The following is a 12725-nucleotide window of genomic DNA, read 5'->3' as shown; positions in this document are numbered from 1 at the left end:
TTGGTCTGAGGACTGGGAACTCAAAAAAGTAGCGCATTTTGCAGTAGTCAGCTAGAGAGTACGAAGAATCACGTCAGTCAAAACTGACTTTGTTAGATCTTGCAACTGACCCTTTTTTAACTTACTGATAAAGGATCTTTATTTGCAGAAGCCCTGACATTGGTTTTTTTAATGGAAGGGAGAGAAAATTGTCTTTTTTTATTCTCGCAGCTATGATTGAGACTGATGGGAAGCAAGTTTTATTTTTGATCAGATTTACGTAATTTACAGGCGCTGGAAAGTAATGAAAAAGGTGAAGAAAATTGAGCATGTCAAGAACAAGCTCTCTGCAAACAAACAAGATCTCCTTGAGACCTGTAAGTCTTCCAGCATTTCTTTATTATTTCTCTCAGTCACTACTAGCAAGGCGTGAAGCGCTGAAAGCGCGAGTCCCAGCTCTACACGCCTCTTCCCGCCGTTTGCGCCCTATCCAATGCTAAGTTCTGTTTTCAACTCGTGTTGCTTTTCAATCAACTTAGTGAAGTCTTCCTCGGAGAGTTCAGCTTGTAATTCTTGTTTAGACAAGACTAGTTCAATAGCGAGCAGTTGGCTTGGCTTGTAGGCTGCCCAGTTAATACTTAAGTAAATTTCGGATAGGACACTCTTGTTCATGAGGAACGCGCTTGCTTGAAATGTGACGTAGGCGCACTCCAAATGAACGTGCATCAAATAATCTGCGAGGAGACGAGTCAGGAAAAACATTTGTCCTTCATTGCTTGACCGAAACAAAGATCCAGTCACAGCGCTTGCCTGCTTTGTAGGTTTTCCAAGAATTACCATCAGAAGCTTCATAAACTTCGTGGCTTCGTGATCCGTTGTAAAAAAGTTGGGTCCACCAACCCATTTCTTTACGACAAAGTTATAGATAGCGTCGCAATATCTTTCGTGAACTTGAGCTGCCCAGAAGAGGCACTCTTTGAAGATGGGGTTTACCAGGTACTCATGAAACTCTAAAGAATTGTCCCAACTTTCCTTGTGGAGAGGCGATGGATGAAGAGCTAAAAAAACGTTAAACACCGCCAAGGCTACAGCACTCGCTTCCGTTACTTTCATCTCATCTGTGGCTAAGTATTCCTCGAGCATTGAAAGCACCATGTTTGTTGTTGGATTTTCAACGGGTGTGAAAGTGTCAGAAAGAGCTGAAAGCAACCTTGTGTAACCTTGAGACCCAGCTTCGCGAGTAGCTCTGTGTAGAATTTCGGCCTTCTTCACCAGACAAGCAGCAGATTCGAGACACCGACTCGAAATGTTAATTTGAACTTTCTTCACGGGTCTTAGAATATAAGCCAAAGCCATTACTAGAAAATTGTATTTACAATTCTGGAGAAACTTTGTAGGGTTTTCTTTGAGCAGCTGAGTGAGCGATGTATCAAACAAAACCGGCAGTACTTGATTGCTTTGTACGTAATGACAAAAAGATTGCGTTACAGAGTCGCGGATTTCCCTCAGAGCGTGACACGTTTTCAAAATGTCTTCAGGAGAGCGGTGATCCACCATGTTGTTCTTAGCAATAAAATAATTTGGCACCGAGCCTTTGGCATAGAATGCAATAAGGAAATCGAGCAGTTCAAGAACATTTGTGGCCAAGCTCTGTTCATTCCAAACCTTGATTCCCTTCTTCTCAAGCAACCAAAATAAACACGTTTTGAGATAATAGGAGGCGAAAGCATCTGCGTCACGCAATTTCATCTCACTTTTGATCAGTACCTTAAGCACGGAGTATGCTAACTTTTGTTCGTCTGTCAGGGAACGAGCAAGCATCAGCTCAGCAACAGAGAAAGAAAATCGCCACTCGAACTCCTTGAGATGGCTCATGTGGGAACCAACCGGAACGACATGACAACCTTGAGATGATATCGCGGAAACCTGCTCGAAACTTGGCCATGATTGCGGCCTGTCCCTAAGAATCCACTCCGTCGCTTGCAATGGCCACTTTTCACATTTCAGCCCATATACAAAGTCATGATCGACGTTATATGAGCCAGTGGCATACTGCAAGGAATACGAAGGACCTACAATGGAGCCTTCCTTCGATGTCATCCATGGAAGACTCAACGGAATGAGCTCCCGACTACTCTCGATGAATTTCGAATTCTGAAGGCAGTGCTCCCGAACGGAATCTGAATCAGTTGGAAAAATGAGCCTCTTATTCGACAAGTGTAAATATCCTGCATGCGAAGCGTCATAAATGAACAGGTCATTTTCCGCGATATTTGATCCCTTGTCAGAAAGAGACCCTTTCTCATGCGCAACGTGTTCGTCCTCTTCAATGCTTTTCTCTCCTTCGGTCTCCTTTCGCTTCACACCTTCTTGTAATTTAGGGCTGGTTTTGATGATCATGTGGTCGGCATCAGTATTCCATGTTTGACCGTGAACCAGTTGAGGAAGAGAAAGCCCTTCGAATCCGCTTCCGGAATGAATAACCTCTACATCGGGATAATCGCGACAAGCTTGTGCCAAGTTTTGGGCATGTTCATCGATGATTCTCTCCATGTCTCCTCTGAAAATATTGAAAAAGGATACCAGATCCAGCACTAAATTCAAATGTAGTACCTCTGGGTTATCCATGTTGCTCTTCACTTCAAAGCTCGAGAACGCGCAACGCAAAACACCCACCCTTCCCGGCCACCCTTTCGCGCATCTCTCTACAACTAGCGTCCAGTTTTCTCTCATACATACATTCGAACTTGTATTAAAGCGATCGCTCACGGAGAAAGGCGGGTTGACCGATCAAAATAGGTTCCACAGAATAGTGGTGTTATAGAGGTGTCTCTTAAACCCATAATTCACCTCTCAATGCACAAAAACTCCCTTCAAAGTACCAAATACATTGATTTCGGGAGAGAAAAATGGATTGATTTACTTGAAGGATTTTTATTAGTTTTAAGTGCTTCCGCTTCAGTGGCACAGGTGGAGGTATTAGTAAAGATTGACCACGGCCGCTTAATATAAGTGAAAATTACAGTAAGGCCAAAAAATTTGGGACTTTGACTAGCGATGGTTAATAAAGGGTGACCGCTAAATACAGCGGCCCTCGATACAGGTTCCACTGTATTGCGGGCTGCTAAATGGATCCCCTCGTCACCAAGATGTAACCAATAACCAGTAACAAGTAACCAGCATCTAATTTCTCCTTACAATATCACCCCTAAATCAAACATGAAGGTCACGAGAATGACGGAAATGATTAAAAGCTCGTGATTGTTAGACAAATTCTCCATGTAAGTACCATGGGAAATGTATAGAGAACAGTATGGAGAATTTGTATACCGATGTTGGGGTGTAAAGGGTTAACTTAAATCGGGCCTTCCTTCATTGCAAACCTGTCATTTATTTATTCATCTCCTTCCCTGAGGCGTTGGCTTATCTTATTTCCTTCGTTGACAATCTTAAGACTCTCCTTGGACCTGAGCAACTTCGCACCTACCTCTCCCCTAACCCAAGCACAGGCAACTGATGACAAGCTAGGGTCATTGATGCGTTAGGGGAGGAGTAGGTGCGCAATAACCCAGACACTAGCATTGATCCCTCTCCTTTTATATCGCATTAATGTTTTTTGCTAATCTGCCTTGTCTCGCTCTTTTCAACGAAAGATGTGCGTAAAAATAGAAAAAATACAAGTTTTGAAATTCTTTAGTATCATGCTACAGAAGACGTCGAAGTCCTGCGTTAGATTCTGGAAGAACTACGAGATTCGAAAACTTCACCATTCCCCCGCCCCCCGGCATTTGAACTTTTGAAGTTTGGTTTGTTCAAATTACCACCTCCACTTTCCATTGGAAAGACTTGACACTTCTGGTTCAAATTCCCAACCCAGCAAGACCAGGCTTAGATTCCCCACCCCCGAGCAAGGAAGATGGTCGTGGATTTCCTGGGGGGAAAGGATGTTGAAGCTTTGAATTGATTGGCGCATTAACAGTCACGGAGACGAAAATAAAAGCTAGCGATGACGATGTTTCAAAATTACGGCGAAGTCAACAGTTACGAAAAAAAAGTTTACAGGAAGCGACGACGAAGCCAACAACCACGATAACAAAGACGACGCACCAACATACCCCACAGAACATATGAAAATGCACAATAGTTTATCCCTATCCTGGACCACAAATTTCATATTTCCCTCTCTACCGTTCTATAAATATCAATAATATTAAATTTATGACTCGGTCAGAACTGGGCCGAGGTTGATATGTAGCTTGTGTTTCAATGTAACCACTTGTTCTTCCGACTCCTGACCGCCTCGCACCAGGGCTGTTGTTATGTGTTTGTATTCATACTGCATGATCATGGAAAACTGAAAAATAATGACAGTAAATGACCAATTATCTTTTTTTTTTAAAGAAGACCTCATGCATACCACAGTTCTACTGACAGAGAGAGGTTCGGCACGAGTGTTTCTTCGCCCGCGGTAAAGTTCGCGACCTTGAGCAACAGGAAGCGGTAAAGCAAAGCTAGGACTACCCCGGATTATTTTCAACACTTAACTGAAATAGAAAAACGCTGCTTTGAATAAGACAAGAACTCCTACACACCTTGACATCCCCAAGTGGCTTTTGTGGCAAAACTTTTACAAGAAACCATAACTTGTTGGCTTGTCGGTTGACGACAACTCTGTTAAGATAACAAAAGCAGCTATAACGATACAACCTACAGGTTGATACACTATGGTAATTTAAATAAATTGAGGTTGTAGTAAATCTTTTAATCTTTCAAAACAATTTTTTTGGTAGAAGTAGAGAAGTTTTTCATCTGAAGTATTTGAATGTGTCAATTGAGACTGCGTGTAATCTAAGTACTAAAACTGATTTCAGCTGAATAATCTCAGCGGCCAATGAGAGCTATATAATATTTCACAAAGATTCACCTAATATTTGGTGGATATTTACTGAACCGCTTTGCGGCTCAGCAAACAGTCACCACTAGCCACCGAAACAGAGATCAATAGTTGTGTTAGTATACGCTTAACAGTGAGATAATTTAGCACAAAACGATAATTTTAATACATTTATTCCTGCAACGATTACAATTTATATCGGGCGAAGGTGAATTGCGAAGGATAATTGGAATTTGAGTAGCCAATCAGAGCGCGCCTTCAACGCTATCCGATGTTTCGTATATATGTATATTAAATTATTTCATTTCACAACTAACCTTGGATCATCATTAAACATTTCTGCTGAAGTACCAGAGTCTATTTCATCAAACTCAGCAGCCTCGTCACGTGCTCCTAACATCAGCGGGAACGTTGGCAAGACAACCTAGGAAAACAAACAAAAACCCAAACAAACAACGAACAACAGTGATTAAAAATATCGATTGCTATACGTGTGTTACCTTCTCTGAGGGACCGTGGACCCTAAACCCTTTAATCTCCATGAGTGACCAAGATAGAATTTCTCCTTACAATACATTATAACTCTTTACACCCCAACATCAGTATGCATATTCTCCATACTGTTCTCTATACATTTCCTAAGAAGCTGATTAGGAGAATTTGTTTAACGATCAAAAGCTTCTTTAGTTGGTGATCATTTCCTTTATTCCCATAACCTTAATGTTTGATTCAGGGGTGACATTTTAAGGAGAAATTATATGCTAATCACTCTTTCTCAAAGGGTAGAGAAATATTTAGATTTACCTCAGCAGTGGATACAAAACATCTACTTTCACAACTGTTATTCATGTTGCGATCTGGCTTGTGAATGACAGCTGTCACTCCAAGCGAGCCATCCTTCTTCTTCTCTTTCTCTGTATCTTTCTCTACATCAGTCTTGTCTTGAGCTTCACCCGCATCTTTCTTTTCATCTTCTTTCTTCTCTTCATTTTCATTCCTGTCTTCTTTCTTGTCAGCATTCTGATCTGACTTATCCTCTTGGTCCTGTGTGTCATTTTCTTTGGCTGTGTCTTTTGCCTCTTCCTCAAATTGTAACAGGGTGACTTTTAATAAATTTTCCACTGGATTTGTCAGTGAGAGGGTCACTTGAGACTCCTGCAATCACAAGGATAACACAATGTTTGTTCATAGTTCGGAAATGATAATGTAAAGTCTGTTCTTGAGCCAAGAGGCCCATCCAGCTGGAGCTTATTACCTCTCCCCTCAGAGGGCCTCCCTGACGATTCACTGCAACCCATTTACACTCTTTGGTGGAGAATGGCACTGTGAATGTAAAGTGTTTTGCAAAGACCATAACACAATGACCTGGCCAGGTCTTGAACCCAGACCTCTTGATTTGCAGTCTAACAAACTAACCATTGGCCACCATGTCTCCCATGATTGACAATGATAAATGATACAGAGTTACTATTGACGTTAGACTCATCCTATCAATCAAGGATTGTGATGTTTTGAATGCTTTTCTTCTGGTCTTTGGTAGGTAATAGGGTTTAATCATTATGAGTTCATTTTTCTGTTGCATTATGGCCAGCTACTAATGATGCATTTTGGTGCAATCTCATTGGTTCTCCTGTGCTTTAAATTATGGCACACTCAATGGTACTGTGGTTCTTCTCAATTATAAGTATTCGGTACCTATGCTTTGAGAATTTGATACCCTGTCTCTGCCTGTCAAGTTTCCAGATTGGTAAAAAAAATTCTGCTGGGAAGCAAGTGAGGAATTTGAGCTCACAATTGACACTCACCTTACCAAACTTCAGAACTGGGACATTTGAAATTTTCAACAGTGGTACATAATGCCTGAACAAGATAAACAAAGAAACTGGTTAACAAAAATAGTCCAAGCTGAAAGTTATTTTGTACATTACAAGAAAAACTTCTTACAGCAGACTTAGTAGTAAGCCTTTATACAGGCCCAAGTGGCCATGGGGCCAGTGCTTAACTCCGATTTTCTTAGCGTGAAGCGGCTAGGAGTATTGCTACTCCCCCCTGGATGGGATGCTAATCCATCACAGGGTTACCCCCAGCATATTTGTTGGTACCCATTTGTACACCTGGGTGAAGAGAAGCACTTTGAGAGTAAAGTGTCTTGCCTAAGAACACAACACAACGACCCCGGCCAGGGCTCCAACCCAGACCACCCGATTCGGAGTCAAGTGCACTAACAAAAATGTCAGAACAATTGCAAGAGAACAAAGTCAGTTTTAGTACTGTATCAGTACTCATAACTAAGATGATTGTTTCAAATACAAGTGACAAGGGGCACAGAAGATTTGCTACTAGAAGAATCAACTCATGTCTGTGGGAAATTAACTCAGAAATCGCAGACCTCAACACTTTAACCCCTGGGGGGGGGGGGCACTTAGCATCGATTTCTCACCAAGATGTCACTACTGAATCAAACATCAGGCTCATGAGAATTATAGAAATGATTGCAAACTTGAAAAGCTTTTGATTTTTTAGCATAATTCTCCTTTTCAGTGCCATAGGAAATGAGTAGGGAACAAAAAGGAGAATATACATGCTAATGTTAGGGTCTACAGGGGTAAAATCTTTCATGAACTAAAAGCAGAATCATCAATGTCTCCCAAAGATAAAACGTCAAAGTTGGTAACCTGTGGCACTTGGACTCTTCCTAAAGACACCCCTGGACATAAAACAGAGCCATGTACTTACACTGCTCCTAACTGAATCTTGAATTTTATTGATGACGGGTTGAATTCTGGTTTGCTGAGGTTATGTTCACATTCCTGTGTAATGAAAAAATAAACAAAGCTGTCTCAGTCAAGAGTCAAAACATCGCAATTATTTAACAGGTTTCTTTTCCTCACCCTGCAGCGTTGCGATCTCTTTGCCAGGAGGTGTTTGTGTCTGGGGTGAAGATCACTATGATATGAACAGAAATGACAATAACGTTATAAATAATGAAAATGGAACAATGCAGTTAATGGCTGTGCAGGCATAAAAGCTCTCTGCAGTTTGTAACAAGTTTTGAAGAAACATTCTTCTCTCACCCAATGGCTCCTGGCTGGAAATCAGGCTGACAAAGTCTTTGTGACAGATTTGGAACTAGAAAATATATTGTTCAACAAAATACTGTGAGCTTTCTAATAAGGAGACCTCCCTGACATAGAGAAGAATATGGAACTAAACTTTGGCAGATCAATGTCAGTAACCAAGAAACTGCATACTTACCCACCCCTCCCCTAACATTAACCCTAACTTGTTATCAGTTGACTGTTGACTGTTGTTGGGCTAGGGGAAGGATAGGTGTGCAGTTCCTCAGACACTGAAACTGATCTATTAACATTTGCAATTCAAACTGTGATGTGAAAATTTATTTCCAGCTACCTTTTTCAAGGATTAAGGGCTTGTTGTAAAATTCCTCTGGTAATGTTTCTACTTCTTCTACAGCTTCACTTGGATTTTTTAAATTAACTTCTTCATCCATGATATCTTTCCTATAAGCAAAATAGTGTGCAGTCACTTTACTTAATGCTATTGTTTTGATTGCAAGGAAAAGGCATAAGGGCTGTACAAAATATCCATAAGAAGGGAAGGGAGAGGGCTTGCATCAGCCCATGGACCAGTTTATCTAAAGGGTGGGGGGGGGGGGAGGAGAGGGATGGGTTGCATGATTTCATGGGTCATCTATCCAAGGTGGCGAGGACAGGGGTTGCATTAGCTCATGGACCAATCTTTCTAAGGAGGGGTGAGGGGTTGTATTAGCTCATGAACCAATGTATCTGAGTGGAGGAGAGGGTTGCATTAGTTAATGGATCAATTTTTTTTGGGGGGGGGAGGAGAGGGGTTGCATTGACTCATAGAGCAATCTATCCAAAGGGGAGAGGGGTCATATTTGCCCATGGACCAATTTATCAGAGGGGGAAGAGAGGGTTGCATTAGCTCAGGGAGCTATCTGTCCTACAACTCCTGTCAATTGTTGGAGTCTATGGACTGGGGATCAGTCTTCTGGGTCACCCTCCAAGATAGTAAATATTTTGTTATCCTGGAGGGTGACCCAGAAGACTGATCCCCAGTCGATACACTCCAACAATTGACTGGAGTTACCCTCCAGGATAGCAAAATATTCACTCAAGAACAGACAGAAAACTTACCCTTTTGGACTGAAACTAGCAGTAAGATAGGAAAGGCTGCTTTTGCGTCTTGTTAGTGATGACAAGCCAAACTTATCCTTAAAAAAAAAAAATTAAAAGAACATTGCCACTTGGACTGAATGACTTACCTCCAAATTACAAAACTAAGGTTGGTATTGTAATGGCTGATAAGTTCTCTTTAATTAGTAATGTCTTGGAAAAATAACAGTGATACTACCAAAAAAAAAAGAACCAAACCAAATGTTCCTTGCCTAAAGCCCTTGGGTGAGGATAGTCTGGTCTCTTAGCAATGTTATGCTAAACTAAATTGCCGAAGATCGTGAAAATTTAAATCACAAATAGAAGTATAGGTAGCACTTTATTAGTGAACAATAAACAGGAAAAATAGGCAGTTAAATTTTGCAGGTTTAAATAGAGTGTACACTTTGAGAAATGACTGGTAAAAATTATGCTTAATAAAATAATTTTGTCTTAGGAATTTATTTACACAAGTCCCCTGATTTTTGGTTTTAGAATTACAATGTTGAACATTTCAATTATAAACTAAGATCTATAAATTTTTACCCCCCAAAAGATTTAGTATTAGTTTTTATCACTATTTCATACTTGTTATTCGGTAAAAACTCAAATGTCACAGAACCTCACCTTTCGTGGAGTAAACTGTGTCCAGTGTAGTTAATTTTTGCCATGCAGGATTAGATGATTGTACAAAAATGATAATCAATAACATTATGTTGATTAAATTCAAAGCAAAGTTATTGCAATAAATTTATACTCTTAAAAAGTAACCCCTAAATGTAAATGTATTATTACGCCTTAACTTTTTTAAAAGACTTTACAGTTTATAATATACTTGAATTTAGCTGAATACAAAATATATCGGCTCCCTAGATTATTGAGTTTTTCTTTATGATCAAATTTTACGTTGGAAAATATAATTATATCAGGTTAATCTTGACTGCAATCATACAATGCAAAATCTCACAAAATTACGGCTGCTACTTGTCTTCAGCAAAATAAATCTATCTGTTCATGGACAAGCTGGTTACTCACCGATAAATGCATGAAATTGCGTCGTTTGGTCAATTTCTTTTTCTCCCTTTCCACTTTTTCTTTCTGTGCAAGTTGTCTATAATATTCCACAAGGACATTAACCTGAAAGTCAGCCAAAAAAATATGAGAGAGAAAAATGAAAACAGAACAACATGCTACCCTGTTAAGTGAACAACACTCTTACACTTCCAAGATATCGTTAGTAATCCTCCTTACTGTCTGTCACACAATTCTCTTCGTTTTATCATCGAGAATACAATATCAGGGAGGCAAGTGGTGAGAATAAAGATAAATATCAATTAAGGGATTATTTGTTGATCCAATAGCAAATTCTCAAGACCAGCAATATGAGAATTATATGGCAGACAGTAAGGAGAATTACTAATGTGATATTAAGAGTGAGAGGATTAGGATAGAGTGTACAAACAGAGCTTCTGTTTTGTCCAAGACTAGTGACTGGTTACTGCTAAAATCTGATTAAAACCACTTCACCTTGCAAACTATAGCCATTAGCGAGAGGTGTCACTTACTATATCATGATTAATAACAGTCAAAGTCAACCAATATTTATTTGAATTAGTAATTTGAATAAGTACCCTTTTAGTAGCAGGACTCTCCTGTTCTTGCCACGCACCACTTGCTGGAAAATGAAAAAGGGAAAGTAAATTTGGCGTCAGAAGAAAGAACTTAGCAAATTATTCAACAGAAACTGTAATGCTGTAGCAACAGATAAGTGAAAAAACTTATTTAATCCTCAGTGTTCTGTAAACAATACAGATTTAATGACCCAGGGAATATTATAGAGCTTAACTTTCAATGGTTAGAATTTCAGTTAATAAACTTGACATCACTATGTATATTCTCCATACAGCTCATCATATATTTCCTTAGGTGCTGGTAAGGAGAATTTGTTAAAAAACCAAGAGCTTTTTTAGCTGGTGATCATTTCTCTTATTCTCAGGACCTTAAGAAGTGATTCAGGGGTGATATTGTTGGGAGAAATTAGATGCTAGTCACTCTTAGGATTCAAAGTGTTAAGAGGGCTTTGACTGAAATGAGTTTGAAACAGACTACAAATAACCCCTCCCTCCTCCCTTCCCCCCCCCCCCCAAAAAAAAAAAATGGTTGCTATACATGCATGACGCCATGATCTGTTCAGTTAATGGTAACTTTAACTCACCAACACTTTTATCTTCAATGCCAACATCTCTGGATGACCAGCGACAGAAGCCACAGGCTAAGTAATACACCTTCTTGGCTTGCATGGCTTTGGCATCATCACCTCCCTTCTCAGTCTGTATGGCCACTGCTGTTGCTCGTGTTGAGAGTGTGTTACCACAGCTTGGGCAGTCAAAACAATTGGCACATCTGTAATTTACAGAAGAAAATAATAATCAAAGTGATAAGATTTCCTACTTTTTTCATGCAGCAATGAAAATGGCAGATTTGACAAATTTTTGTCAAACCCAGTGAATGTTCATGGATTTGATTGTTTTGGCGAATTTTAGTCAGATTTGTCAAGGCCAAATGAGCTTGGAAGATTTAAAAATTTTGATGAATTTTCGCCATTTTCGTTACTGCGTGCATTTCTGGACATACCAAGATTTATGCACAACGCCATACTATCGTATCGTACAATCCCAAAGGCAGTCTATTGTTTTCTTTGTACATGAACTGCATGCACGATGAAGCATGGGGCTGTGCGGAAATCTTATGTTTTAAACTGTTAGATTATTCGGTGTGGGAAAGTTGGCCACTACATTGGTTTCAAAGTTCTTCATCTCGAATGCAAGGTGATCTGATTTGGTTGAGTTATCATTCCATTCGTTACTTGAAATACTTGCTTCTGATCACTAATCTAGAAGCACATCGTGATAAGATACTTGGTCCAATATTCCATGATGATCACAAAATTTGCGACATCCCTTCAATATTATTGTATTGTACCAAAAGTTCTATCAACAGCTACGTATACATCAACAGAACGAACTTTTCACATTTAAAAAACGCTTCTTCCTTTAATTACCGTACAATTTACCTGTTCTTCTTAACTTTCGCTTCTGCCGAAGGCATATTTTCCAGACAGTTCGGACAATAATACGAATCCACCTAAAAAATGCAGAGGATCAGCCACGTTTACTATTCAGCTGTTTTTTACGCGAGTTCTAATATATAATCCAGGATTGGGTTTTCGTTGGAAGTTACCTCATGAGAAACACACAGAGGACATCTCAGCTTAATACAGTGTCGGCAGAAGTACAAACGAGCCGCCGGAGATAAGGCAGAACATGAACAAGTCAACAAGACCCGTACGCCGTCACCTTCGAAAGGCGACGCCATCTTGGAATTCTACCAAACCCAAGATCATAGGTGGACGCTAAGAGGATGTTTACACAACGTTAATATTACAAATGAGCCGCCAAAACTGCCCAAGCAGCCCAGGATCTAAGGGAAAATTTGCGCACCTGTATCAGTTGGTGAAGATTGAAGCAAGGAATATTGCCAAAACAGCTTCGTGATAATGATTCGAGAAGCAAAGAGGCAGTGAAAGACAAGAAGACTCTTTGAAACAAGACAAAGTCTGTTACAGGGGCTTTCATCAGCTCTTGGAACAATCTGTT

General features: G+C 40.0%; 2 protein-coding genes across 3 annotated transcripts; both read right to left on the bottom strand.

Annotated features, from left to right (window-relative positions):
- Positions 1-223: 223 nt before the first annotated feature.
- LOC113669376 (cyclic GMP-AMP synthase-like receptor 2) lies at positions 224-2893 on the bottom strand. The gene has a single exon (XM_027185393.2). It carries the CDS (start codon positions 2710-2712, stop codon positions 466-468), a length of 2247 nt encoding a protein of 748 aa, XP_027041194.2. The 5' UTR covers positions 2713-2893; the 3' UTR covers positions 224-465.
- Positions 2894-3350: 457 nt separating this feature from the next.
- LOC113669377 (dynactin subunit 4) lies at positions 3351-12476 on the bottom strand. Of its 2 annotated transcripts, XM_089207179.1 has the most exons (16): positions 12310-12476; positions 12143-12213; positions 11285-11472; positions 10701-10744; positions 10105-10206; positions 9697-9711; positions 9052-9128; positions 8285-8394; positions 7948-8002; positions 7765-7819; positions 7610-7683; positions 6679-6733; positions 5678-6028; positions 5191-5297; positions 4572-4650; positions 3351-4333 (listed from the first exon to the last, which is right to left on the bottom strand). In XM_089207179.1, exons 1-16 carry the CDS (start codon positions 12442-12444, stop codon positions 4196-4198), a joined length of 1656 nt encoding a protein of 551 aa, XP_089063305.1. In that variant the 5' UTR covers positions 12445-12476; the 3' UTR covers positions 3351-4195. The 2 variants fall into 2 exon arrangements, with proteins under 2 accessions (XP_089063305.1, XP_089063311.1); XM_089207185.1 differs by lacking the exon at positions 9697-9711.
- Between the last annotated feature and the right edge of the window lie 249 nt (positions 12477-12725).

The sequence above is a fragment of the Pocillopora damicornis genome, chromosome 1, assembly GCF_964200805.1.
Source record: "Pocillopora damicornis chromosome 1, jaPocDami1.2, whole genome shotgun sequence".
Classification (NCBI taxonomy): domain Eukaryota; kingdom Metazoa; phylum Cnidaria; class Anthozoa; order Scleractinia; family Pocilloporidae; genus Pocillopora; species Pocillopora damicornis.
The sequence above is the reverse complement of the archived record's forward strand: the minus strand, read 5'-3'. Positions and strand labels throughout refer to the sequence as shown.

Excerpts from the sequence above, each read along its gene's own strand:
- LOC113669376 (XM_027185393.2), bottom strand. The coding sequence starts at position 2,712 with ATGAGAGAAAACTGGACGCTAGTTGTAGAGAGATGCGCGAAAGGGTGG.
- LOC113669377 (XM_089207179.1), bottom strand. The coding sequence starts at position 12,444 with ATGGCGTCGCCTTTCGAAGGTGACGGCGTACGGGTCTTGTTGACTTGT. Across the intron at positions 6,734-7,609 it reads AAGATTCAGTTAGGAGCAGT|GCATTATGTACCACTGTTGA; the intron begins GTAAGTACATGG and ends TATCTTGTTCAG. Across the intron at positions 4,651-5,190 it reads ATGTTTAATGATGATCCAAG|AGTTGTCGTCAACCGACAAG; the intron begins GTTAGTTGTGAA and ends TTATCTTAACAG.